Source organism: Tetranychus urticae, chromosome 3 (assembly GCF_039701765.1).
Source record: "Tetranychus urticae isolate SD_2017Ah chromosome 3, NJAU_TeUrti_SD_1.0, whole genome shotgun sequence".
NCBI classification, from domain to species: Eukaryota; Metazoa; Arthropoda; class Arachnida; order Trombidiformes; family Tetranychidae; genus Tetranychus; species Tetranychus urticae.
In genome coordinates this window covers 1,704,304-1,729,519 of record NC_142960.1, presented here as the reverse complement: position 1 = coordinate 1,729,519, position 25,216 = coordinate 1,704,304, and the positions used below count along the sequence as shown (strand labels likewise).

Genomic DNA, 25,216 nt, shown 5'->3' with positions numbered 1-25,216 from the left:
TTAACACGTTAACCAGTCATCAGGCTCCATTCTTTAACTGATTACAATTACAAGCTTTTAGAGACCAAGTTGCTAAAAGCTTACGATTAAACTCGCCATGTTAATACAATTCATTTTATGGACTGTGATTCTAAGCCTCAGCTTACGATGACTACTCAAAGATGGAAAGGTAAATCTCTGTTCATGTATCTACATGATTAACTTAAATTGTAACCAAATGATCAACATGAAGATTCAACTGTAAAGATAGGTGATTTTGGTTTAGCAACTGTTAAAACCAAGTGCAACGGATCTCAAAAATTTAATCAGCCTACGGGTTCCATTCTTTGGATGGCACCAGAAGTTATCAGAATGAAAGATGCAAATCCATTTTCCTTCCAATTCGATGTTTATGATGTTTATGTTTACCAGTCAGTAACACAAATATAATACTTTTAATGCTACGACGAACGAGGTAAAACAAGAACGAGTTTGGAGAAGATGCAATTCAAATGAGTGCTACTCAGACAAACTAATCCGTTGATTTTGCTAGATACTGTGAAAGTATGTGAAAGTCTTCCGAAAAAAATTTGAAATTATTTTGACTGGTTGGTTTAAACTAAGGTCGAAGGATTGGAGACTGTCTCACAATTGATGCAATAATTAATTAATGTTTAATTGCCATACAGAGAAACTGATTGAGAGAAAAATGGCGCGAAAACCGATGGAGAAAAACGCTTTCATATTCACACCTACCCATGTTGCTGTATGGTAATTGCAAAGTTCAATGATGAATATACGATTAGTACCGAATTTCAACTTTATCGAACTGATGGAAATTAGATGAGCAAAGTAAATTAAAACTAAGGCCAAACTCAATACACTTTTTTCTATAAAATGTAGAAAAATCACAATAAATTCATGCTACTGCAGCAGATTCAGATTATATGAGTAAATAAACAAAATGAGGAGAAGAGAAGATTCTGATTGATGATTAATTTCAGATAAAAAGCAATCTTTTGTCTGTGAGTGCTATGAGATATGCTCATTCAGTTATAAGCTGTCAACTCTACCACTTTCCTAACCACAACCTGAAAACTGAAACTGACTCTGAAACTTCATCTTAAAATATATATAATAATAATTGTATCAATTCTCTTCATTTTTTAAATATCAATAATATGTGCCACGAATTTGATGAAGTTATGGACTGGTGTTATACACCTGATAATAATTCGGATAACATTGAAAAAGATGAGCCAATGGATGTTCAAGAGGATGCGGTAAAGGAACCAGTTAACGAAGGCAAAGAGGATAAGCCAGTGGGTGAACATAAGGACCTCGATAAAAAAATTGGTAAACCTTCGAACCTCAATGTGACAATTTCTAATTCTAACTCTGCTAATTTTTTTATATTTATACTACCTGGAAATGTTTAACAAATTATGACATTATATATAAACAATTTACCTGTTAACTGCACAGAGAAAATTTAATAAACAATTGTTAAACCGAAATCACCTGTCTTTTCAGTTAAATCTTCGTGTAAAATTATAAAAGTTGTATTAAGAATGGAAAAATTGAAACATTGATTTTATGAAGGAAAGATATTGTGAAGATAATCCCTTTTTCCCTCACTTCCTACCCCCTTTTCTTCCTCATTTTCCTTACTGTTCGTTGTAGGATCACGAATAACCTCTGGTGCCATTCAAAAAAAATGGAACCAGTAAGCTAGTTAAATTGTTGAGACCCGTTCCACTCGGTTTAACAGTTGCTAAACCAAAATCACCAATCTTTACAGTTAAATCTTCATGTAAAAATATATCTAAATTGGAAAAGAAACAGAAATGTAATGAGATGAAAAAGATTCAAAAACATTGTTTTGACAAAGTATTAAGATGATTGAGAAAAAGATACTTACTGTTCGTTTTAAGATCACGATGAATAATATTTTTTGCATGCAAGTAATCCATCCCTTGGGCAGTTTGCTGGTTTGGTCTATCGATTGGGCAAGTTCAAATTTGGTTTCGAGCACAGCAACAGCAACAGCTTGTAATTGTGCAGGAGTAGGATTGGTAACGTTCAATTTTTTAAGTGCCACTGGTCCATGCCAATGACCTCGATATACCGTTCCAAAAGAACCACAACCTATTCTAGGTCCAGTGAAAATTTCATCATGTGCTATTTCCCAGTCTTCAATTTGTTCCCTTCCAGTTGTGCAGGTTTAACTTCGTTTACCAAATACTAGGTAACATGAAATGATATGGAAGATTTTCGAAATGAAATAACATTTCAGTTTTTTATTTTTTATTTAGATTTTTTTAAAGAAAAAATTCAGGCCAATGTCTTTCATTTGTCAAATCTAACTCTTATAAATTGAAGTTCAATTATTGAATTGAAATATGCATTATCTGTGCTTTACAGAAGTAAATAGAAAAAGTTTATGTGAAAAATTACTTTTTTAGCTGTGTTCACAAGTAACAAACTTAATGCAAACAAGTGTACGGTAATGAATAATTGTTTTCAATTTTTTGCTGTCTATTGAATTTCATTTTCATTTTTTTTCATATCACATGTTTATCGATGGTCAAGCAATTAAATGACAACGATTTTGTTTGAGATTGATTTGCTGATTACCATTAGATACGAAAATAAAGTTGACGGGTTGGTTTTGTTCTTAAAGCAATTATCCACAAAAGAAAATTTGAAACAAAAGTTGGATTTGATGATGATGAACCTCCTCCTCCTCCTTACCATGAACATGATGATTGACAAAAACTTCCTTTACTCTTGATGAGTAACCTGTATGAGCTTCTTGAGAGAGCAATGGAGATTAACTGATCGTAATACTGATTAGAATATCTGATCAGATATGAAATTCATTGAGAATCATTATTGAATTTTACTTATTGATTGATCCTTTTTTTGATAGTCAATTTTATCATTTTTTGTTCAATTTTTAAAGGTTTGTTATTTTAAGGGTCAATTTTGATTTAGAGTCATAACTCGGAAACAGAACAACCGAAAACACTTTGCAGGACATCATCTGAATCAGAGAAATGTCGGCTTTAATTTGAAGGAGTATCCTAAACCGGTCTAGGGTCATTTTAGCAAAAAGTATTCGAGCGAAGATCAACTGAGCGAAAGGCATTCGGGAAAAAGTCACTTGAGCGAAAAGAAAAGGAATAAGAACAAAATTGATTCCATTAGGGCTATCGAATGATTTCTCCGATCGACAGTTTGCGAGAAAATCGAGTTCAAAGTTGAAACTTCGATAGCCTTTTGTACAGTTGTGTGACCAGATTTTTCATTTTTCTGATATTACTTTTAATGGCCAACCAGAAAATACACTATTTTGTGAAATAAAATTTTAATTTCTTTACAAAAGATCACTAAGATTTTCGGTTAGACCTGCGTTTCGAGTGACCATAATAGTTAGAGACCTGAAACTCATTTTTCAAAAGTTTCAGATCTGATCCAAGATCAACCTGGAGATTGAAGTTTCAACTTTGACCACGATTTGCTGATTTGACTCATTCATTTAGACATTTAATCAGTTTATTCGAAATGATCAGCTCAAAATCTTCAAGTTGAATTTTCGCTCAAGTGACTTTTGCCAAATGATCCATGCCCCTGAACCAATTCCTAAAAAACAAGGAAAATCATCCATAGTTGGGAAAACTCAAAATTAATTTACTATTGATTTAAAAATTCAAAGCTAAGAAGGATAATCATTTGATGAAATTTTCAAAGCTCCAGCTACTTAAAAAATTACACCCACAGTTGATAAATGCATGTCGATTGGGCCGGAATTGTTATTTAATTGAATGAAATGAACAATTGGAATAAGATTGCATCACACATCAATGAAACATGCTCAGAGTCACGTGACACTCACACAGATGATAGTTTATTGCTTAAATTTGAACCATCTTTTGAATGATCTCGTTCATTTTATTTATTGATAGTTATTACCTTTAAATTGTTTGTATTATTTTAATTTTTTTGTTCACTATGGAACAGTTAGATAGAGTCCCATGTATTCAAGTTAATTCAACCAATATTATTGCGTGTTGGCCTCATCTTATGAAAGCCATTGAACAGTCACATTTTTTAGCTATTGATTTGGTAAGTATTAAATATCCTTTTTAGCTTTTGATTATTTTTTAAATTGATGGCTCATTAATTTTATTTAATTTTGTGTTTTTCTTAACTATGGATGACTTGAAAATTATCCATTCTAGGAACTCAGTGGATTAGGTGACAAAAAGAAACTCATCTTGAAGTAAGTACAATGAAATATTTTTTACCCTTTGTTACATTGTTTTCACTTTATTTTGTGTTTTTTATTAGAGATATTGAAGAAAGATATAAAGCGATTGGTGAAGTCGCCAAAACTAGGAGTATATTATCTGTGGGTCTGTCATTTTTCCGATATAACCGTAAATTGATTAATGGCTCTGACCAGACAGATTGGAGAAACAAAGATGAGTTCTGTGATTGGAATTTCAAAGTTATTAACTTTGAACTATTAACTTTGTGCAATGAAGAAAGTGTGTTGGAAGATGAGTCAAGATCATTTCTTGTTTCCCATGGATTCGATTTTGACGCTCAGACTTCAATTGGTCTTCAATACTTGAGAGCAGATCAGGTTAGTATACTTTTTGTATACCTCTCTTGGTAATATGCTAAAATGTTTCATTTCTCTGATTTTTTTAGGAATTGAATCCTGATGTTCCTTCAATTAGAAATCTTTTCCATCAATTGGTCAACAAGAAAGTACCATTAGTTCTGCATAATGGATTGCTTGATCTAATCTTTATTTATCACAATTTTTTAGCCAATCTTCCACCTAAACTACCTACTTTTGTCGCAGATCTTGATAAATTATTTCCAAAAGGTATTTTCGATACAAAATATGTGGCAGAACACAATTTTAAGTCGAAAGGTTCATATTTGGAATATTTATTTTACCAAAGGTATTTATTTGCTTTCAATTTGTTATCCAAAGAACGATGTATTAACACTTTTGACTTTTTATCTCTTTATGTAGACAACGTCGCAATCTAGAGAGGAGAGTTGCGAACAAGCCTTTTATTTCCATCAGTTTTGGCTCAGATGATTCCATTCGCGATTTCGTTGTAGAGAGGTCTATGAAAAGTATCATTCTCGGAGATAAGCCAGAAGGATTGAAAATTTGTGATGACTATCGAGTAAATATATTTTCTTATAGTTTTTATTTCCGTTATAAATATCATTTCTAACTCTTAATTTTTGTTTTTTAGCAACATGGTTGGTGTAAAAAAGGAGCTTCATGTCAAAAATCTCATGACATAGATTTCATCCTGGATGATGAAGATTTTTACAAGGAACCTAGTAAAACTAGGAAAAGGATTTTAGCTAAAATGAATTTAATAAATTCGCCTAAAAATGATGTGGAAATGGGCGAAGTCGGTGACTCAATAGAGATAAAGGAACATATTAATGGCCAAGTAAAATCTGGTATTCATCGGTCAGGATATGACGCTTTTATGACTGGATATTGTTTTGCCACTTTTATCAATGAGCTTTCAAAACAGAAACCGGGTAAAAGTGGTAAGCTTAACTTTTCAACCAGTGAAATGTTGAAACTTAACAACAAAATATTTTTGACCGGTAAAAAGGATCCCCTACAAATTCGTTATAGCCAATATTCCAAGCCAAGTTCAAACATCAGCAAGCTAATTACTGAAACAATGAGCCCTGAAATCACCAAGGAATGCGGTATCATCGATCCAGAGAAAGTTGATGGTTCAAATTCAGTTACATCAGAGGAAAGTAAATCTCTCAATTCAAGTGGTATATCCGACTGCGATTTGATAGTTACTTCAGAAACTGATGAAATTTCTGATTCCTTAGATGGAACTAATGGCACGGAAAGTATTGATGAAGAACAGTAGAAAAATGCCGGATTAATATTTTTTCGACCAAACTGGACATTCGAATGTTGATTGTATTAACTCATTTCCTCTCACTGTTATTCTGGAAAACCAAGCACTATTCACCCGAATCATGATAAAAGCACACTGTTTTAGCTGATCTGTAAATTTTCAATTTTCAATGCGATATTTTTGTTGCTAATACAATTCTCATAATCACCTAAATTACAGACTAAAATATTCATCGTTAAATGTATACACTTTTACGAGTAACATTCCCCTTGCAAATTTTAAATTTGAACTTCAAATAACTTATTTTGTCATCGCTAGTTTTAGTCCCACTTCACAACCCTTTTATCTTTTTCAATTAATTTCTCTGTCAGTCGAGACTTAACTATTGATTGTTTAAACCCAATATTACCAATTCACTTTATCAAGTATAATTTTGGAAGACATGCTACAGATAATGCTACTGTTATCAATGCCTGCAGAATTTCGCTCAATTAAAGTAAAATCATTTACTATTCATAACCAAGATTTATTAAGTTATTTCATTATGCTTCTCATAAGAATAAATTACGGCTAATCCAGAGTAATACGGCTTTTGGTCGAGTTTGATGTAATAATCGATATTTTTGAACTCACAGAATGTTTGTCCTATCATAGAAAATGAATCGCTGATTGGTCTAATTTTTGATACAAAAATCCATGTTTAATCAGCTTTATTTATGCGTTGCGAATAAATAATCAGAGTGATTGGTGGTTTGTATTTTTTTATGTAAGCAATTGTTATTTTGAGCCAATAATACAGTAGCTCGAAATTTTACTTACAAAGAACACGAAAAGGCTGAAGACCTCATGCACATTTAATATGAAAATACTCTCATTTATTAATTAAAATCCGAGTAAATATATTTTTTTCAAACAATTTTTGGGAAATATTGACAATGTGAATAAATCTGATAACATTTTATCTGCTTTTGTCCATAAAAACATTGTTTATAAATTAATATTTCAATTTTGTATACAAGATAATTCATAATAGGCGCCTAACTCAAAATGCTTCAGGTTGTCAAGACAAACGAGCATAAAAGCACAATAATCAACAATCGTTTTGTGTTTGACTAACCGCATAATATTGATTGTTGTTTTTCGCTTTTCCTGTTTATCGTACAGGAAGACTTAACAACAATCTAAATCATGGCTTTGCAATCAGCTCGACAACTCCTAGACGAGCTTATGGGTCGTGAAAGAAATTTAAGGCCAACTGAAAAGACAAGTGATGCCAAAGAAGATTGGACTCATCCAAGGGTAAGATTGAATTACACTAGTTTTTAATGTTGCTTTTCGTGAATTATCTTGATTTTGATTTATAATAATCTTGATAGTGTCAACTTTCATAATTTCAATACTTTTAATGTTTACCGCATTTTATTGATTTTTCTTAGATCTGTAAATTTTTCCTTGTCTACTTTTGTCCGAATCAATTATTCACTAATACTAAAGCTGATATGGGTCCCTGCCATAAAATTCACGATGATTATATTAAACAATGTTACGAGGAACATGCCACTAGGAAGCAAAAAGCAGTCTACGAAGATGAATTTATTAGGTAATTAGTTTCGGCATTTTCAATGTTTCAAAAGTTGCTATTCTTTATTTACTTTTTGTGTTACAATGTTGTAATATTGATTCAAGTTTCATATTTCTATTATAACTGTAACATCAACGCTATGACAACTGCAACCAATTGTTATGATTTTTAAGTTTAAATTACTAATTGGTTATCCTCTTTTAACTCTAGATTTTGCCAACAAACCTTAGGCGATGTTGAAAGACGAATCAAAAGAGCTCGACAGCGTTTAGCGGCCAGTCAAACAGAAAAGGCCGAAAATTTGACGATAGGAGGAAATTCAACTTGTCTTAGTGATGAAATTCAAGAAAAAATGCAAGCAATTAGTGATAAAATAGAGAAATTGCTTACAGAGATCGAAGAATTAGGGTGTGAGGGTAAAGTTGAGGAGGCCCAAACACTAATGACTCAAGTTGAACTTTTAAAAGAAGAAAGGACGGCATTGAAGAGAGGTAACTTGTCGATGCATTGGATTCAAGCAAGAGCAGAAATGGGCGCCGCACAGGAAAAGCAAATGGAAGTATGTGATGTTTGTGGTGCTTTTCTAATTGTTAATGATGTTCAACAGCGGGTAGAGGACCATTTAATGGGAAAACAGCATGTCGGTTATGGTAAACTTAAGGCTGCCTTAGACGATCTACTCCAAAGGCGTAGAGCAGATAGAGATGTTGACCGTAAAGATTCAAGAAAAAATGATTTAAAAGAGGAAAGCTCTAATGTCGAGACTGATTCACCAATTGACTCTCGATCTCCATCTAGATCTCGGCCTTCTGACTCTTCTACTCGTAATGGTTCTCGCGATAGAGTTAAATCTCGTGAAAGATCTCGATCGAGAGACAGAGGAGATCGTAATGGTTATCATCGAGGTAAAGATCATGATTCAAGACACCGAGATGATCGACATGACAGAGGACACTCAAAAGATAGTCACAGACGACACCATGATAGACATTCAAATAGAGACGACAGAAGATCAACTTCTTCTAGACACAATGAAAGGCGAAGAAGTCGAAGTCCCAATCATGTTAAAAGAAGTGATTCTGCCAAAGATCAATGACTTTTGATAAATTTGAGAGATAACTCGTTAACACACTGGGAGACGAAACATTGTTATCAAGCTAAAATAAAAAAAAGACAAACTCATTACCTTATTATGAGAAATCAACTTTCATAATTTACAGACATATTCAGTTAGAAAAGTACATTGTTTCATAACTTTAAATCATCTTCATTTTCCATTGTTTATTTCGTCTCTAAAACCTTTCTCTTCTCTGTCTCTCTTATTTGTCTTTATTTTGTAAAATATGTATTTTCAATTGTCTGCGAAAGGGTTATCCTTTCATATTATCAGTCTGTAACTTACTCTGTTAATTATGTTTACAAGAAAAGCCTGATGGTCTTTCTCGTTCAATTAAAAAGCTTCCTTTTTAAATATTTACTTTGTTCAACGATAAATTCAGGAAACTATTTCAGAACCAATTTTTAATTTTCTATCTCTTAAACATGTGATATTCAAATGCTTTATCAATCTTGATCAACTTCAGGCTCATTATTATAAGCTAATTAAATCTTGGTGAGAAATAGAATCTGAAATAAATTTCTTAAAAAAATATCGCCACTTAATCTTGCTAAGTAAAACTGGATTAATTTTCAGGTATCAATCTAATCAAAGAATTCATTTTTCAAATGTGCCCTTCAGCTTAATACTCAAACAAACTGCATCAATTGAATCAGTTAAATAAAGTTTCAGTTTCAATGTTTGTTCTTAAATTGATTGTTAACCTGATTTGGAAGAAAATCCGGAACAATTGTTAATAGATGAGTTGAAATTAGCTCTGTCAAAGATTTCATAGATGAATAGATGAATAGATGATGTTTGTGTATTAATAGTTGAATGACTGTTCCATGATCATTAATCAAATGATAATGAAAGTGGTTCAGCAACAAACAAAAGAAATAAATGACCATTCATTATAACAATTAAAATTACGTCTTTTTCTTTACCATCAAATTAATTGGTGTTTATTGTAACATTTAATGGACAATGAAAGGCTCAATGTTGATTATATCTCTACTTTTTAATCAAGTAGACGAAGGTTTACTCTTGCCTTTAGCCAAGAAGCTAATTAATAACACGTTTTCATAATGAAAATGGATTTATTGATATTTGAAATTAAATGATTGACAGTTAGCCTAAATAATGATTTGCGTAAGTTGATTGAAAGATATGATTCACTTTCAATTGATATCAATGTTATTAAACTGGTTATAATAATTATGGCCAACTCTTGAAAGACAAACACTCCAATTGAATAAACTGTTGAAGAAAGGATGAAAGAAAAATTGTGAACAAAAAGGAGTTAAATTTATTAATAAAATAATGTTTAAAAGAAAAAATTCACTCATTTTAGAGTTGATTGAATTTCTTTAATCAAAATCAAGGATCAATGGTCAATGCAAAGGGAACATTTTTATAGGATCATGAGAAAATTGATGTTTTATTAGTTTATATTGAGACGATGAGATGGATGATTGGCAACAATTAAGAGTAAAAAGATAGTGAGAAAAGAGTTTGGAAAGGTAGGGAGAGGTAAAAAGAGTGAAAGATAGAAAGGGGAAGTTAAGAAAAGGACAAAGAGAAGAATTGAAGAGGATGACGATGAAAATGATGATGATGGTGGTGATGGTGATGATGGTAATGATGTTGATGATGATGGTGATCATTATGATGAGTGAATGAATGAATTTATTTTGAAAAGATTTCACATCGCTCCTTATTTCCAGGTCGACAGCGACCAACATCTTTAACAAATACTTGATCGGCTGGACAATGATGAACGAATGCTTGTAAATCTTTATTTGCTCTTGAGGCTGGAGCACAAACAACGAACTGGCCGCAACTATCTGGATGACCATGAACACCACGACGACTGCATGTAACTTTACCAGCGGAATCAATGACAACTGCTGGTCCAGAACTATCAGCTTCAGAAGAGGGTGATGATGATGGCAATGATTCAGTAACAACTCTTCGTGGCTTAGGGGTTGTTACAGTCGGTGAAGAGGTTTGAGGTGGGTTTCGAGGTCGACTACGACGGGTTTGGACAGGGACAGGTCGAGGAGTAGTTGAGGTGGTGGTTGTTGTCACTGGTATAACATCAACTGGACCTGAGCCTGGGTTGGTATCACGAGGATAATCAATGAATGGATAATCAGTGTAAATATCTTCATAACTTGATCTAGGTGGTGAAGTGCCACGGAGGTTTGGTGTTGGAGTAGTTATGACTGGTCGCAATGGTAAATCAGATTCTCGAGGTCGACCTGGCAATTGGTGTCTTACTTCTGGTATATTAGGTGGTAAAACTGCAACTAAAGCGTCATTTGGATTACCAGAGTTTTCACTACTAACTTCTTCCTTGTTTATAAGATGAGCTCTTTGGGGTGGACGTTTTCTTAAAGGTCGTCGAGTTGTTAATGGATCATGTGATACAAATATTGGTGGTGGTGGACGGGCTGATAATTGGTCTGATGGTGGAGATACTGGTTGAGCTACTGAGACTAAATCAACACTTGGTGGTACACGTCGAGATGGTTGATTAGGATTGGAATCAATTTCAAAATTACCAGGTTTTCGTCTGTCACCTGCAACTGAGAAAGCTGATTGAACTCGGACTCGGGTTGGTCGACGTCTTGGTCTTCCTTCTCCACCTCCTGGACCGACGAGAGCAGCTCCTGACTCTCCTACTGGTGTTGGATTAGCATCACCTCCTGCTTCACCAGGGAACCTGAAAACATTTCCTGCTGAAACTCTGATAGGAACACGAACATCGTCTCCAGAAGTCTCACGATTGGCCTCAATTCTTGTTACCGGGGATTCAGTAGCAAAAAGAACGGACCGAGTTGATGATTGTCCACCAAATCGACCAGGAGTATTGTAAACAAAGAATCCGTCAACTGATCGGTTATCTGGTTTATTTTCGCTTGGAATTGATGCCGACCCAGGTTGGTGAACTACTGAGCTTCGGGGTGCTGAGGGAGATGAACCTGATCGACCATCTGGATCATTGTAAACAAAACTAAATGGTGAATTGGTTCGTCCTGAAGGATCAACATTTTGCCGTCTAATATCATCTCTAGCTAGTTCAGGTGCTGCTGTTGTTATCAAACCTTGATCATATTGTGGTCGACGAGGGCGAACTTGATTTGATGGTAAATCAGTGGAATCAATTTCACTACGGACACGTCTAGAGTCATCAGGTCGATTACGGTTAGGTGTTACATATGAAGGAGCGAAAAATGATGATGTAGATATTGCTGCATCATCACGAGCTAAACTGATTGAAGAGTCAGTGTCAATTAATGCGTTATAATTTGAGGAAACGCCGCTGTTATCTCTGATTCTGTCCCCTGAATCAGTGGTACCTCCATTTCTAGATGAGAGAAGGGCTTGAACTTTATCAACACCTCCTAAACTTTGAACGAGTTGAAGAAGCTGGTAAAGGTTATCGTTATTTGGCTGAGCTCTAAGCGTTCCTTGGTTTTGAGCTTGGGCCAGTTTTAATGCTGCTGCCAACAACTCTGGGGTCAGTTGATCAGATAAACTCGCTGATTGATAGAGAAAAAAGTGAAAGGTACAATTAGTACTTGAAAATAGCTAATTTTGGCACCAATTTTTAATTGAATTGCAATCATTGATTAAGAAATAGGAAAAATTCCAACTTGTTTTCCCTTTTAATTCGTCTTCAACTTTTGCTGGCACAAATCACATCATCTCAAGATGTCAAACTAATTTTGCCATTTAAACGCTACAAAATCGTGTTGACCGTATTAGACTGTCTACTTTCATCTTCCTCGTCATCCATTCATAACTCAGAAATCTTTTCTTTATAGCGATTTAACTAATACTAATTTACTGCATTGAAAATAATGATTAACACATTTTCACGCACCTGAAAACTAGTCTCAACTAATCAAAGATGAAAAATGAGACACCAACGTTAAAATCTGAAAATTATTAAAAAAGAGTCATTTCTTACTTAATCTTTAAATGATTTGAGATGTTAATTGTCATTAGCAAAGTTAACCAAATAAGATTGATATGGATAGTTGGAAGAAAGATCATTAAAATAAGGTTGAGATATTCGTTAATTTTTACATTCATTCATTAGATTATTGTAGACTGGCATGAAAGTAAAATTAATTGGCAATTAATGTTTGATTAGCTGATACAGCAGAAGAACAAAATTGGTGTTACTATCAAAATAATTGATTTAAAAGACAAATACAAATACTAACCTGGAATATTTGGCAAGCTCGTAGTTTCCGGTGCTGGAGTAGTTGTAGTTGTTGTTGTCGTAGTTGTGGTTGTGGTTGATGTTGTTGTAGGTCGATTCCTTTTAGGGTTTGATGATGACTCTTTTGATGATTTAACTTTACAGCTAACATTCTCGGGATAGTCACAAGCCTCTGTTTTAGTGTTAAAGTATAATCCTGATGGACAAGTGAAAGCATGGGCTACAATTCCTAAATTGGCTGGACCCGAATCAAGACACCAAAAGTATTTTTTACAATCTTTTGGATTCTTGAAGAAACCTTCGTCTTGACATTCAAATGGAACTCCAGGATCAGGGGTAGTGGGCGGCTCTGGGGTCACAAAATCTTTCAATGTTGTAGTTGTAGGTGGTTGAGTTGTTGGAGCTTGAGTGGTAGTTGTAGTTGTTGTGGTACTTGTTGTACGTCGGGCTGTATTGTATCGACGGATTCCAGATAACAATGGTGCTGGGGGTTCAGTAGCAGCAACCAATCTATTTCTTGGTTGATTTGACAAGTTAATTAAATCAGTTGGGCGACGACTGTTTGAGACTGGACGTGATGCAATTGCATTGAGAGTTGGAGGAGCTTCAGTTTCGACTTGGGTAGTCAGTAAAGCTGTTTTCAGTGCTGTTATCAATGGACTTTGTTGTCCATGGCAAAGGCCACGGAAATCATCATTATCCAATGTCCAAACCATAGCACCACCAAGATTGTTTGATAAAATAAACTTGGCCTTTTCTTTGATTATTTCAGCATCGTCATATGCAACCCATTGTTTATCATGGTAAGCATAAGGACCGTGAGATTCTGGATGTTCATTTTTAACAACCCATTTTTCTTCTTCAATCTTTTGGCATATTTCATAGTAAGCCAGGTAACCCTTTTCCCGTGTTCCAGGTCCAGCATCGCCAGGACCATCAGCTGGAGCGCTGATGCCGGTTCTACCTCCATCGAGTAATGTAAATGATCTTCCATACGTAGGAACACCGACAATTATTTTGTTTGCTGGGGCACCTTGTTCAATATAATATTTGACGGTCCAATCAACATTCAACTTAGCAGCGTCATCAAATTTACTGGTTCCTGGTCGACTTGTTAAAGGTGAATGATGATCAGTTTCCGGATCATAAGCAGTGTGATAATCGTATGTTAAAACATTCATGAAATCAACATGCCTGATTGGTGAAAAAAAGAAACAAGAATGGATACAAATTGAATAAATATTAGAATAGATTAGGTTACGAAAAGAAGCTTGTATTGTCTTTTGAAAATCGATGAGGAAAAGTGAAAAAAAAGTTGCTCAAATGATTAGCTTAACTAAAACTTTAGTGCAAATGGTAGCTAGAAAAAGACAATCCAACAATTACAAGATTAACAGTATGCTGATTTATTCATTTTCTGCTTTGTTTTACAGTTAATCTTTCAATTGTGACATTTAATCGTCAGAGAATGAATTAAGGGTACCTGATATAATGACTATTACAGTCACAAATACTTACTTGGCAATTTTAGGAACATCAAAGCCACGATCAATGTAATCTTGTCCTGCAGGAACAGCAATTGATAACAATAATCTTTCCCGATTCTTTTCCTTGTATTCATTATCAAAGGCGTGTCGTAGTTCCTTAATAACAATAATAACAATTAAAACAATAAGACAAAGTAGTTAGTTAGTTTATTCATACTGTTTACTAAGTAACATTCAAACATTATCATAGAGTATTTGTAGGTCATCAAGATAGCAAACGATCAACACATTAAAAACCAAATCGCCATTGTTTTCACTTTTGTTACAACCATCATTACAAGAGAACAGTTTAATGAGATAATTTGATTGTCACTAAGACATAATTATGATTTGTTTACTAACTTAATTTGTTTACTCAGAAGCAAGTTAACCATGAAAAATAAATTTGATTAACAATTGAATTAATAGATGAAGACACAATTTAAGAGAACGAAAAAAAGAGTTGAAACATAAAAACAAAGAGCTAGTCTAATCACAAGGAAACAGTTACTCATTGCTTTGTAAATCCCTCCATTTTACCCTTTGGAAAGTGAAGCGAATTAAAAAGGCGCAAAAAATGAAAAAGGTCATTTATAATTTGAAAATTAACTTTCTCTTATTACAATTATATTGAGATGTTAACTAGATTAATTGTTAATCAGATAATTGGGACAAACAAAAAGGCTGACAAGAATTCACCAAACTGAGTTTGTTTCAAAATGGCTTCAAAAATGAAAAGCAAAAATGAAATCATCTTTTTGTTTTGTTTATGAGTGAACAAAACAAAAGCTTGGATTGCTGTTTTCACAAGCAGATGGAATGATAATGATGCAAAATTGAGATTAAAAAAAGTGTTCATTCCAAATTGATCCATCCAGGTTTCAGGTTGATTAGTAAATCATCATCATCATTCTCATCTAATCATCTTAAAGGTATCATCAACATCAACATCAATTTAGATAACTTGATCTCAAGTTGAAGTTTGAAAAAACGCAAAGCAATACACACACACACAAGAAAGGAACCAAAATAACTTTTCTTACTCTCAATACTTGAAATAACATGCAATCCTGAAAGATGATTATGATGATCATGATGAGCTAAGGAATACAGAGAGAAAGTAAGCCAAAATATCGGCCAAATGAGTATTAAACAGGTACTTGGCCACATCCGATGATGAAGGTAAGAAAGTAATTAGAAGCTGCTTTTTTGTTGGTAAACACAAATATTTATTTTTAACAGTTTCACCAGCTCAACAATAATCTTAATGTGCTTAGTAAACAATTTAAATTTGATATTTATTCATCATTATCATTAAAATTCATTGATTTGTTTCTCATCAACCAATCATCAACTAAATAGACTAAAAGATGACCCAAGTATCAATGATCTATTTAACCCTAAACTCTAGACAGTCAACATTTAGGTGAAACCAGAAACCAGTAAAAAAACTGGTAAAGATGAAATGATTTAAATTTGATTTTGATTTTCAATATTGACCTTTTTTTCAAGGTGAATTGATGCATAAAACTGTAGGATTTAATTAACACCAAAATTCAATAGCAATTGTGTTTGATAATTGTGGAGGTTGATCATTATTCAATGTTTAATCATTTTTGGTTAGCTAAGGGTTGGAGATGATGCAAAAGTGTATTAATAATGATAATAGTGATAATGGTGATGATGAAAGGAATGGTTAAACAACAAGTTAATTGTTATAGTTAAGTTGACAAGGGCAATATTGTAATGGGAAATCATCCTGAACCAGAATCGGGTAAAATTGGTAATCTCAAAAATGGTAGTCAGCTTTTGTTTGAACATGTAAAGGTTACCAGTTTTTGAAGACGGTAAACTTGTGAATCATTTAACGTGTCAAGGAGACTTGTTTGTCATCACAACACATTAAAACAATTTAATCATCATCAAGATGATAATTATGATCATCAGTGTTTCAGCAACAATCAAGGAATATGATTCAGGCCCACAAAAAACAAAAAAATGGTTTACAATTACCTAAAAATTAATCATTCTAAATACGTTTACAAGAGTTGCAAGTGAAACATCAACATTACAAGCCGAACCCAAATTAACCAGATTCCCTTTTTGCTTCCAATTCAATATCACCTCTAAATCATCTCAATTGTTCATCATCCTCCCTCATCATACATCATGATGCCACAAGCAATTTGGAAACAGATTTCAATAATTTGGATTGATTTTCTGGTTCGGATGGGAAGCTTTTCAGTGGATTTGGTTTTATGTTTTTGGATCATTTCTTTCCGATCTAGACTCTGTTGATTAGGGCAAATGATAGGGTAATTACCTTAATTAGTATTGAATATCCTTCCTTGTCTTCGGATGAGCTTCCATCTCTGAAGCCAGGATATTCCCAGTCCAGGTCAAGTCCATCGAAATTGTGTTCACGTAAGAAACGGAGGACACTTTTGATAAAGGTTTGTCTCAATTCCGGATCGGCAACCAGTTTGGAAAACCTTAAAAAAGTAAAACAATAACAATTAGACTGATTGTTACAAAAATTACTGACTAAATTAATCAAAATTCATAATTTAATTGTCTTTGTTCAGACTGTCAACTATTTACTAATTCAAGGTGATGAAAATGTTGACAAAAAGGTGAATTAAAATGATTTCAAGATCAACTTTAACCCAAAATACAATTTAAACGAAATCTCATTTTTTCTCATTCATTTCTATTCTTATTTTGATCATTTTAAGTATAAATTTCATTAGAAATCAAATTTTTCATGTCAATTAAAAGCTTGAATGAACAAATTGTTCGGATGATTTAAAATCTTCCAATCAATTCATCACTCAATTAACGTTTCATTATCCAAGCTGTTATTTCACCATTAATTGATTAATTTGTCGACAAATTTAAATGATAACAAATAATAATTAAGCTTGAGTACGGAAATCAAAAAGATGATAATTAACTGTCGATATCAAGAGTATTGATTGAAATTTAATTTCCGTGATTCCGGTTAAATTAAATGATTTTTCATGTGAAATTAAAATTTCAATCATTTTTTATTTCTGGTAACCAGTTTTAATCGTATTACAATTAATGATAGATTAATTGAAAAACATTACAAATCAAGTTTGATTGAAACGGAAATTGCCATTAACAGTTTAATGAGAATCGTTTATCCAATTGAAATATATTCAATCAAATCACAATTATCCTTAAGGTTAACAAAACCATGCTGTTAAATCAATCTTTCAATAATTTACTAATTAAAGCATTTGATAAATTTAATTGTTGATTGAACCCACAAAAAAGCAAGAAATGAAACCCAAAAAAAATGGAAATGAAAATTTCGGTGTAATGATAATAAATTGAATCTAATTACCGGTCAACTTCACAACCAAGATGAAGATTGAATGGATAACAATTATTATTGTTATAAGGGGCCAATTTAATGTAAATTAAATTGTGATTTAACTTATTATTATGTTGGTTAACATTAGCTTTACCTTTACATTAAACATTTTTGTTGTATATTTAAAGAAAGGTTAACCTTTTATTTTTATAAAAATATACTTTAGTCTTTCGGTTTGACCCTTTTCTTAGCATCAGATTGACCATCTTAGGTTAAGTAGGTCTTGTAAAGGCCAGGTAAACATTTCAAGGTCAACTTTATCATGTTTATAAATTCAAAATTGCAAGAATGGATGAAAAAAAGGTGAAAAAATTAACTCCAATCATGAAAATAATTTTACTTTTCCGCAATTGTTGTGATTCCTTTTCTGAATTTGATTCACCATCAACTTCATTACTATCATTATTTTAATAATAATGTTGATGATGATGATGATGTTGGTAATGATGATGGTGATGATGAAGATGTAAATAAGATTAACTTGTTTACCTGACTTGTTAAATTGAAAGTGTTGAGATGGTTTAATATGAATAGTATTTGCTACTTAATGGTGTTACCAATAAGACAAAGAGTATTGAGTGGCACACAATTCAATTGAAATCAATGCGAATCAATTTGAGTCAACCTTTTAACCCGATTTATCTTTTATTGTTGCTTCATTTTGGGTTCATCCATTCATACCCATTTGACCAACCAACTAACCTAAACCAACATTTGTGACCTTCATTAACCCGTTAACCATGTTCATGGAAACAAGTGGAAACATGTTCAATTGTTTCATTGAAAGTGGTCATTAGCAAGATTTTCATCAAACATAAATAAAAATACATTTTCTCAACCCTTTTCTCAATGTTGATAAACAGTTAACCTTAAGGCCTAACCTTTCCCTGTAAAAACATATTTCATTTTTTAATGGAAACATGATTAGCTTTGATAAATGTTTTAAATTGATCATGAATTATCTTTTCAGTTGATATCCTTTGATTGTTAATCAACAGTTGAAATTGTGATTCTCAAGCCGATGTTGCAGCTGAAATTGTGACAATTGAAATTGAAAGTTAATGCTGATTATTACGATTATTATGATTAATATAAATATCTATTTCTGGTTTATCAAATGGTTGCATCTGGTAAAATTTGAATAAAATGCTGTTATGAAAAAGGTTTGGTTTGAGCTGATTAAGTTGCTAATTTAAATGGTTCCGTAAAGCTATTTGACTATTTTAAGAAATATGATTTCAATTTTAAATTTTAAGCAATCAACGGAAGCTAATTAATATATTTAACCATTAAGTTGAACCAATTAAATAGGATCCATTGAGAGTTGAGTTTACTTTCAAAATGATCAGCAAAAGATTGGGTAAAGAAAGCTCAAAACAAAGCTAATGAATGGTGAGATTGAATCAGATTTAATCAACTGCCATTTGATTATGAGCAAACATAATAACGATGTTAATCTTGATGTTAATGAGGATGAAAAATAAAGATGAGATGAAGGGTGAAGATTGAAGAGAAATGCTGAAAATGATAAAGAACGACGTGCATCTACAGACTATTGACTGAGTTAATCAACATCATACTGATGATTGATGTTATCATGGTGATATTGATGAACAAAAGAAAGATGATCATCAACAAGAAGAAGATAAAAGTTGAAACAAATGGAGCTTGAGATGAGAAGACGACAATAAAAGACTCATCGATTGTTAGATGGCTACAAAGCAGTTTAACCTAAATACAGGTATCCGTTACGGAAATACCAAGCCTGAGCATCGGCATTTTTTTCATCCTCATCTGTTCATCTGGTTTCACTGATGTTCACATTCAATGACACCTTGAGTCTCTCTTTCAATCTTTCACTCACTTTCCGCTCCAAATTTTACCCCAAAAAATGCCTTTTTGTCACCATCCATCAGACATGAGAAGAAAGACCTAAATTCTTGGTGCAAACATTCCTTTCTCTTCTCATCATTTGTCTCACCATCTTCATCACTCTCACGTTCATTCATCCTCATCTATATCACACTCACCAATATCATAATCACATCAGGAAAATATCATAAAGCACTTTTTGTTCTTGAAAAAGAGAAGCACAAAAAAAGGCCAAAAAACGCTGACAATTTGTGCCAAATTAATAGCGATTCAATCATTAAAAAAAGGGTTACATTCTTACTGATCATCTAAAATTAAAATTGTCATCAACTGTCTTTTAGAGTTTAAATAAAATTTCAATTTTCTGGTCAAATATGAATATCAACCATTGACTTGGAGACAATTGATTAATGACAATTAAACGGTTGGAAAAGATGGAAACCCAGAAATAGATGTTAGAAGATATTAAAAACGCTTTGAAAACATTTAACCCAAAAAATACCCAAACAAAAGGTCAACAGCTGAAAATGTGCTAAACTTGTGCTTTATGGTGACATTAAAAATTGATTTTAAATTAAACATCCGAACCTCTTAACTACTTGACAAATGTTTTAATGTTTAGTTAATCACTTGAAAGGTGAACGGCCAAATGAACGTGAAAATAAATATAAAGTAATCATGATTAAACAAATCACTTTGATTTACTGATCAACTGATGAGAGTTGAACAATGATTAACCTTGGGTTTACCTAAACTGCTGGTTTAAACCTGCAAACAAACCAACATTTGTTAACCTTAATTGTAAATCCATTGATAGGAAAAGCGAGAAATAATTGCTACAGTTAATAGGTTTTAATGAAACCAAATTATAATCTGATATAAATCATAACCATTTATATCAATCATTATCATAATTTTAAAATGAAATCAACCCAAAACCATTCGAGTACAATATTATTAAAAATTACAATCAAATGATGATTAGCATCATTTCAATGTTTGGTTAATTGTTAAACATGTTTCCCTGAAACATTAATATCCATCAGATGAACATGTTTATAAATATAAATCATCATCTTCTTAACGGTGTTAATGTTAATCAATTGTGAAAATAAAATTAAACTATTTATCCAGTCAATTAACTATCAACTGGATTAAATGGTGAACAAAAAAGTGGTCACAAAACATTTAATCCAGAAAATGATGATATCGATGAGATTGGGTTAAATGTGGGGTAAAAGTGACAAAAAGATGTTAACAATTTGATTGAAAATTGTGTTCAATGGTGTGTGTTGAGAATCATCATGAGAATCATTACAATCATCACAATTAGATTCTTCTTCAACTTCTAATCAACTTTCCATTTCCATCCAAATCATTAATGCAATCAAAAATGAACATTAAAATTAATGTTAAAATTAGAATGACAATTAAATAGTAAAATATTGAAATCAACTCAACAATCAATATTTACCTTTGAGATCCTTCATTCCAACCTCCAATGGCAATCATTGTTTTCAAATTTTTATTGTAACTCTTGAGTCCAGTAAATTTTTTGTAGTTTCCTGTAAATAACAAAACATTGGTCAGTTTATTATTAAAAGAAAGGTCATTAGAAGGGACATTTGGTTTAATTGAAAGTAATCAATATTTAGATGATTTAAATCACGTAATGAAGTAAATTAAGAACTGAATCAAGAGAAAAGCAGAATTTTTAATGTCTTGCTTTTCTTGTGATGTGCAAAATTTTTGGCGTAATATAAATATTAATACTTGATCATGTTTTAAACTACACTTTTAATGGCATGCGAACGGAGTTGCCGTGTTTTTTAGAGCCGCTTTTGGTGGCCTTCGAGCGTCTTAAGCTTAGTACAAAAAAAAGGGCTTTAAAAGGGAACACATTCAGTAATATTATCATTATTATGATATTATTTATTATATAAATTACTTTGAACCGGTTTCAGCGTTTAGTTGATGTTTTTTTTTCACTTCATCTTGAGCTTATTTTACTTCATCTTTCATTCATAGCCGATTGAGCTTTAATTGAAGCAACCATCAAAATGATTGTAATTGATTTAATCAAGTTAACAGGTTTAATCAAGGCTAATCTAAGTGATTAATTAAATCTATGTAATCAAAGGGAAGCTTGTTGTGAAAGTGAAAACCATTGAAAATGATTGGTTACACTTTAAATGTTTAACCATTGATTTGGCTCGCTTTGCCTTTTCTGGTTTCTGGTTGTCTGGTTCACCGAGTTTCTGGTTTTCTTAGGTTGTTATGGATAAACTGGTTCAGTGTTTTTCTTGTTTTGGGTGAAATTGAAAGTACATTTACTAACCTTGATTGATATCATTGTAAGGATCAAACGCTTTCAGCTCAAATTTGGAGCTTAAACCACCAAATGCGTAGATCAAGTGGGTACACAGGTAGGGATTAATGTTTTGAGGAGTAAATTTGGCCAATCCTGGTCGGTAAACAGCCCAATTTGAATAATAGCAAACTATTTTCAGGTCATCGGCACCACGTTTTTCAATATTGTCTAAAAATATCGTAAACAAAATGCAAGAAGATAAAATTTAATTTAGTATTTTTCAAGTTGCCGTTCAAGATGATCATTATGATTGGCTATATGTTGATAAAAAAGATGAGGAAGAGAAATAATTTCTCATAAGATATCCTTGACCATTATTGGCTTAAATTGTGCTTCTAATTGAGGTCACTTTCATCTTCAATGGATATTTGTGTCTATTGATTACGGTTGACACCGGTTTAGGTTAATTAAAAGGCCACTTGTTTTGGTTCCTCTTTTTACGTTCATTTTAAATGTTACAAACCCAAACTGGAAACTCTTATTGATATTCAGTATTTATAAATATCAATCTTTCAATAATCAAACCTTAAAAAATGAACCTTAATAATCAAGCTTTGAAAAATGATGCAAAACAAATCAGTCTTTTAAATCAAAAAATTAGCTTAACATTAAAATGCAACTAAAAAGTGTCTTTTTGAATGTATTTCAAGATTGTCTAATCATTTTGCCTTTCAATTTTGCATAATTCAACTTTTAACCGACAATCTAAATCTATCTTTGGTATTGTTACCGACAATTAATGGCCTATTCAGGCTGTTTGTCCGTGCTTAATGGTTTAACAATATGATTAGAGTGATTCAAAGGGAAACCTTTTGATTGATTTGCTTGTTGAGTCAATAAAATTTTAATCATTTCAACATTTCTGGTTTACCAATTTTTAACAATTGATCAATTTGAACGACAATTTAGATTATCTTTTAATCCTATCAATTTAGCAAAAGCTGGTCCATTGACTGACCATTATTTGGATTAATAGTTGAAGTGGTTAGGCTTGAATTAAGGTTTGGGTTGAAATGTTATTTAATGTTTAACTTACGTTGAGCATTGCAATGGATTGCGATGGTTAAAATTGTAATCACTGTTACAGTTAATAAACCTTTTGTATCCTTATGGACTTTCATTTTTAATTTATGTTAAATTGTCTCGATGTTAATTGTTGAACTTCAATGATCTGGACGTTGTTTAAACATATGATGATAAAATGGGTAAAACACTTTGAGAAATTTCCAATTCGCTTTTTGATTATCACAGATTATGACACAAATTGAAAGAATGATTGTTGGTTAATTTGTTGGAATTAGATGAATCCAATTTAAGTTAACTTGTAATTTGAAGATTTATTTGTTGGTCTTTAATCACGACATCAACACATTGTCCAACTGGTGATTGAGATCACCTAAATGAAAAAAAAGATCAACGGAAAGTCAATCGGTAAACATCGAGTATCTCAAGACGAACCCAAAACTGAAATTGGTTTAAAATTGAAACAAAATTACAACTTTTAACGTTATGTTGATCCAATGAGCAACTCAACAGACTAACGACGTTTTCACTTTGCTTTACCTTCTTTATACTGAAATGTGAATCAAGAAAAAGTTCAAAGTGTGCTTCAACACTATTCTAACGTCGAACCCAAAAAACAGGTTCACTATCAGGTTTGGATGGCGCTTTAAACGTTCCTGTTAACCAAAAGTAAACTCATTGATGGAGATATTAATTGAATGGCTTCAATGCAATCATTGGTCAATCTTAAGTTGACTCGAGTCTAATCAATTAATCAATCTCTATGTCCAACATAGGAATAACCGCATTCCTTAATCAATCCTTGAATTAAAATTAAAATGAAAACAGCAACAATTGTCGACACCATTTGAATTACTGGAGTCATCTGGTGTAGTTTAAACCAATCAATTCATCTTTCAAATCAAACACAAGATTACATGATTTTTAAATGAGCAAACCTGGAAACAAGCCAAGACCATCGGAGCAACTAATCTAGAGCTAAGTTTCACAAAGGTTACAATAAAATAACCAAAATTAATTAATGATTCACACCATAAAAAGGGTGACATAGCAATTAATGTATGATAGTCAACTCAAATATGGCAATTATCAAGTCAACAAGTGCAGCAGTCGATAATTTAGATTCAATAAGAGCGGTAATGAAGTTAAAATTGACGATTTCCTTCATTTCTTGAACATTTGGATCCGGACGCACCTAGACACAGTAAAAAAAAGTGTCAGGATGGCCGAGTGGTCTAAGGCGCCAGACTTAAGATCTGGTCCTCAATTGAGGGCGTGGGTTCGAACCCCACTTCTGACAAATTCTTTTTATTTTTTGGTGAAAATGAGGACAATTTATTGATTTATCAGTGTCTCATGAAATATTCACACTTGACTTTGATTTGGAACTTTACATTCAAATGCTTTCGATCACTTTTTCAAGGTCTTCATGCATTATCTCTATTTCATTTTTCAACTCTTCTATGGCTTTTTTTAGGGATTCCTCGTCTGGATCGAAAGTGTACGAAGCTAATTTGTCATCCGTTTCTTTTATCTTGTCTTTTAGTCGCAAGTTATCTTTGGCTAACTCGTTGATTGATTCTTCGCCCAGTTCATCGTAAAATCCAACATTCACTAACAGATTTTCAAGCTGCTTGATTTGTTTATAATATTCACTCATCTTGTTGTCGTAAAATAACTGGCTGGTTTCACATTTCCTGGTAAAGTCAACTTCTTTCTTCTTGAAGGCCATGTTCCGTTCATATTGTTCCTTTTCTTGGTCTGTTGCTTCGGCCAATTCCTTAGCTCGTTGTCTCAACTGCTCTAGGGATCTTTTCTTGTCAAATTTTCCACAAATCTCAATACTTTTCTCGGTAATCAACGTTATTAAACATCCTTTACGATACTGGTTACCATCGGTCATTAAAAGTGAAACCAATTTTGTTAAGATTTCTAAATTTTCACTGCAATTTAGTAAACTTTGAAAGAAAGTCTGGCCATCTCCACGCAAATTTTCAAAAAGATGTTTAACAAAAGGATCATCGATTAAAACTGGTTGTCTATCCTAAGAAAAAAACAAGAGAAAACCCAATAATTAAAACACAAAACCCAAACGTACCAAAACAAAAATACTAACCATAGTAGGGTGAAATAAAAGTAGACAAACAAACCAAAAAATCAAAATTAAACTGTAACATCCAATACAAAACAGACTAACAAA

At 32.6% G+C, this 25,216-nt stretch overlaps 4 protein-coding genes and 1 non-coding gene across 5 annotated transcripts; 3 read left to right on the top strand and 2 right to left on the bottom strand.

The window, feature by feature from the left end:
* Window positions 1–3,890: 3,890 nt before the first annotated feature.
* Window positions 3,891–6,428, top strand: LOC107366002 (target of EGR1 protein 1). The gene is made up of 6 exons (XM_015933582.3): window positions 3,891–4,107; window positions 4,224–4,264; window positions 4,333–4,630; window positions 4,699–4,958; window positions 5,033–5,192; window positions 5,265–6,428. Exons 1-6 carry the CDS (start codon window positions 3,994–3,996, stop codon window positions 5,916–5,918), a joined length of 1,527 nt encoding a protein of 508 aa, XP_015789068.1. The 5' UTR covers window positions 3,891–3,993; the 3' UTR covers window positions 5,919–6,428.
* Window positions 6,429–7,010: 582 nt separating this feature from the next.
* LOC107366001 (luc7-like protein 3) lies at window positions 7,011–8,962 on the top strand. Its single transcript, XM_015933581.3, has 3 exons — window positions 7,011–7,208; window positions 7,346–7,509; window positions 7,702–8,962. The coding sequence occupies exons 1-3, from the start codon at window positions 7,098–7,100 to the stop codon at window positions 8,585–8,587; spliced, it is 1,161 nt and encodes a 386-aa protein (XP_015789067.1). The 5' UTR covers window positions 7,011–7,097; the 3' UTR covers window positions 8,588–8,962.
* Window positions 8,963–10,617: 1,655 nt separating this feature from the next.
* On the bottom strand, window positions 10,618–24,277 carry LOC107365822 (uncharacterized). The gene is given in 8 exon segments (XM_015933390.3): window positions 10,618–10,740; window positions 10,742–12,135; window positions 12,826–14,018; window positions 14,343–14,467; window positions 16,674–16,842; window positions 21,097–21,187; window positions 21,961–22,161; window positions 23,030–24,277. Coding segments are annotated over 8 exon segments (3,324 nt in total). The 5' UTR covers window positions 23,115–24,277; the 3' UTR covers window positions 10,618–10,674.
* On the top strand, window positions 24,233–24,316 carry TRNAL-UAA (transfer RNA leucine (anticodon UAA)). The gene has a single exon. It is a non-coding gene; the product is annotated as a tRNA-Leu (tRNA).
* Window positions 24,317–24,321: 5 nt separating this feature from the next.
* Window positions 24,322–25,214, bottom strand: LOC107365824 (uncharacterized). Its single transcript, XM_015933392.2, has 2 exons — window positions 25,133–25,214; window positions 24,322–25,060 (listed from the first exon to the last, which is right to left on the bottom strand). Exons 1-2 carry the CDS (start codon window positions 25,133–25,135, stop codon window positions 24,413–24,415), a joined length of 651 nt encoding a protein of 216 aa, XP_015788878.1. The 5' UTR covers window positions 25,136–25,214; the 3' UTR covers window positions 24,322–24,412.
* Between the last annotated feature and the right edge of the window lie 2 nt (window positions 25,215–25,216).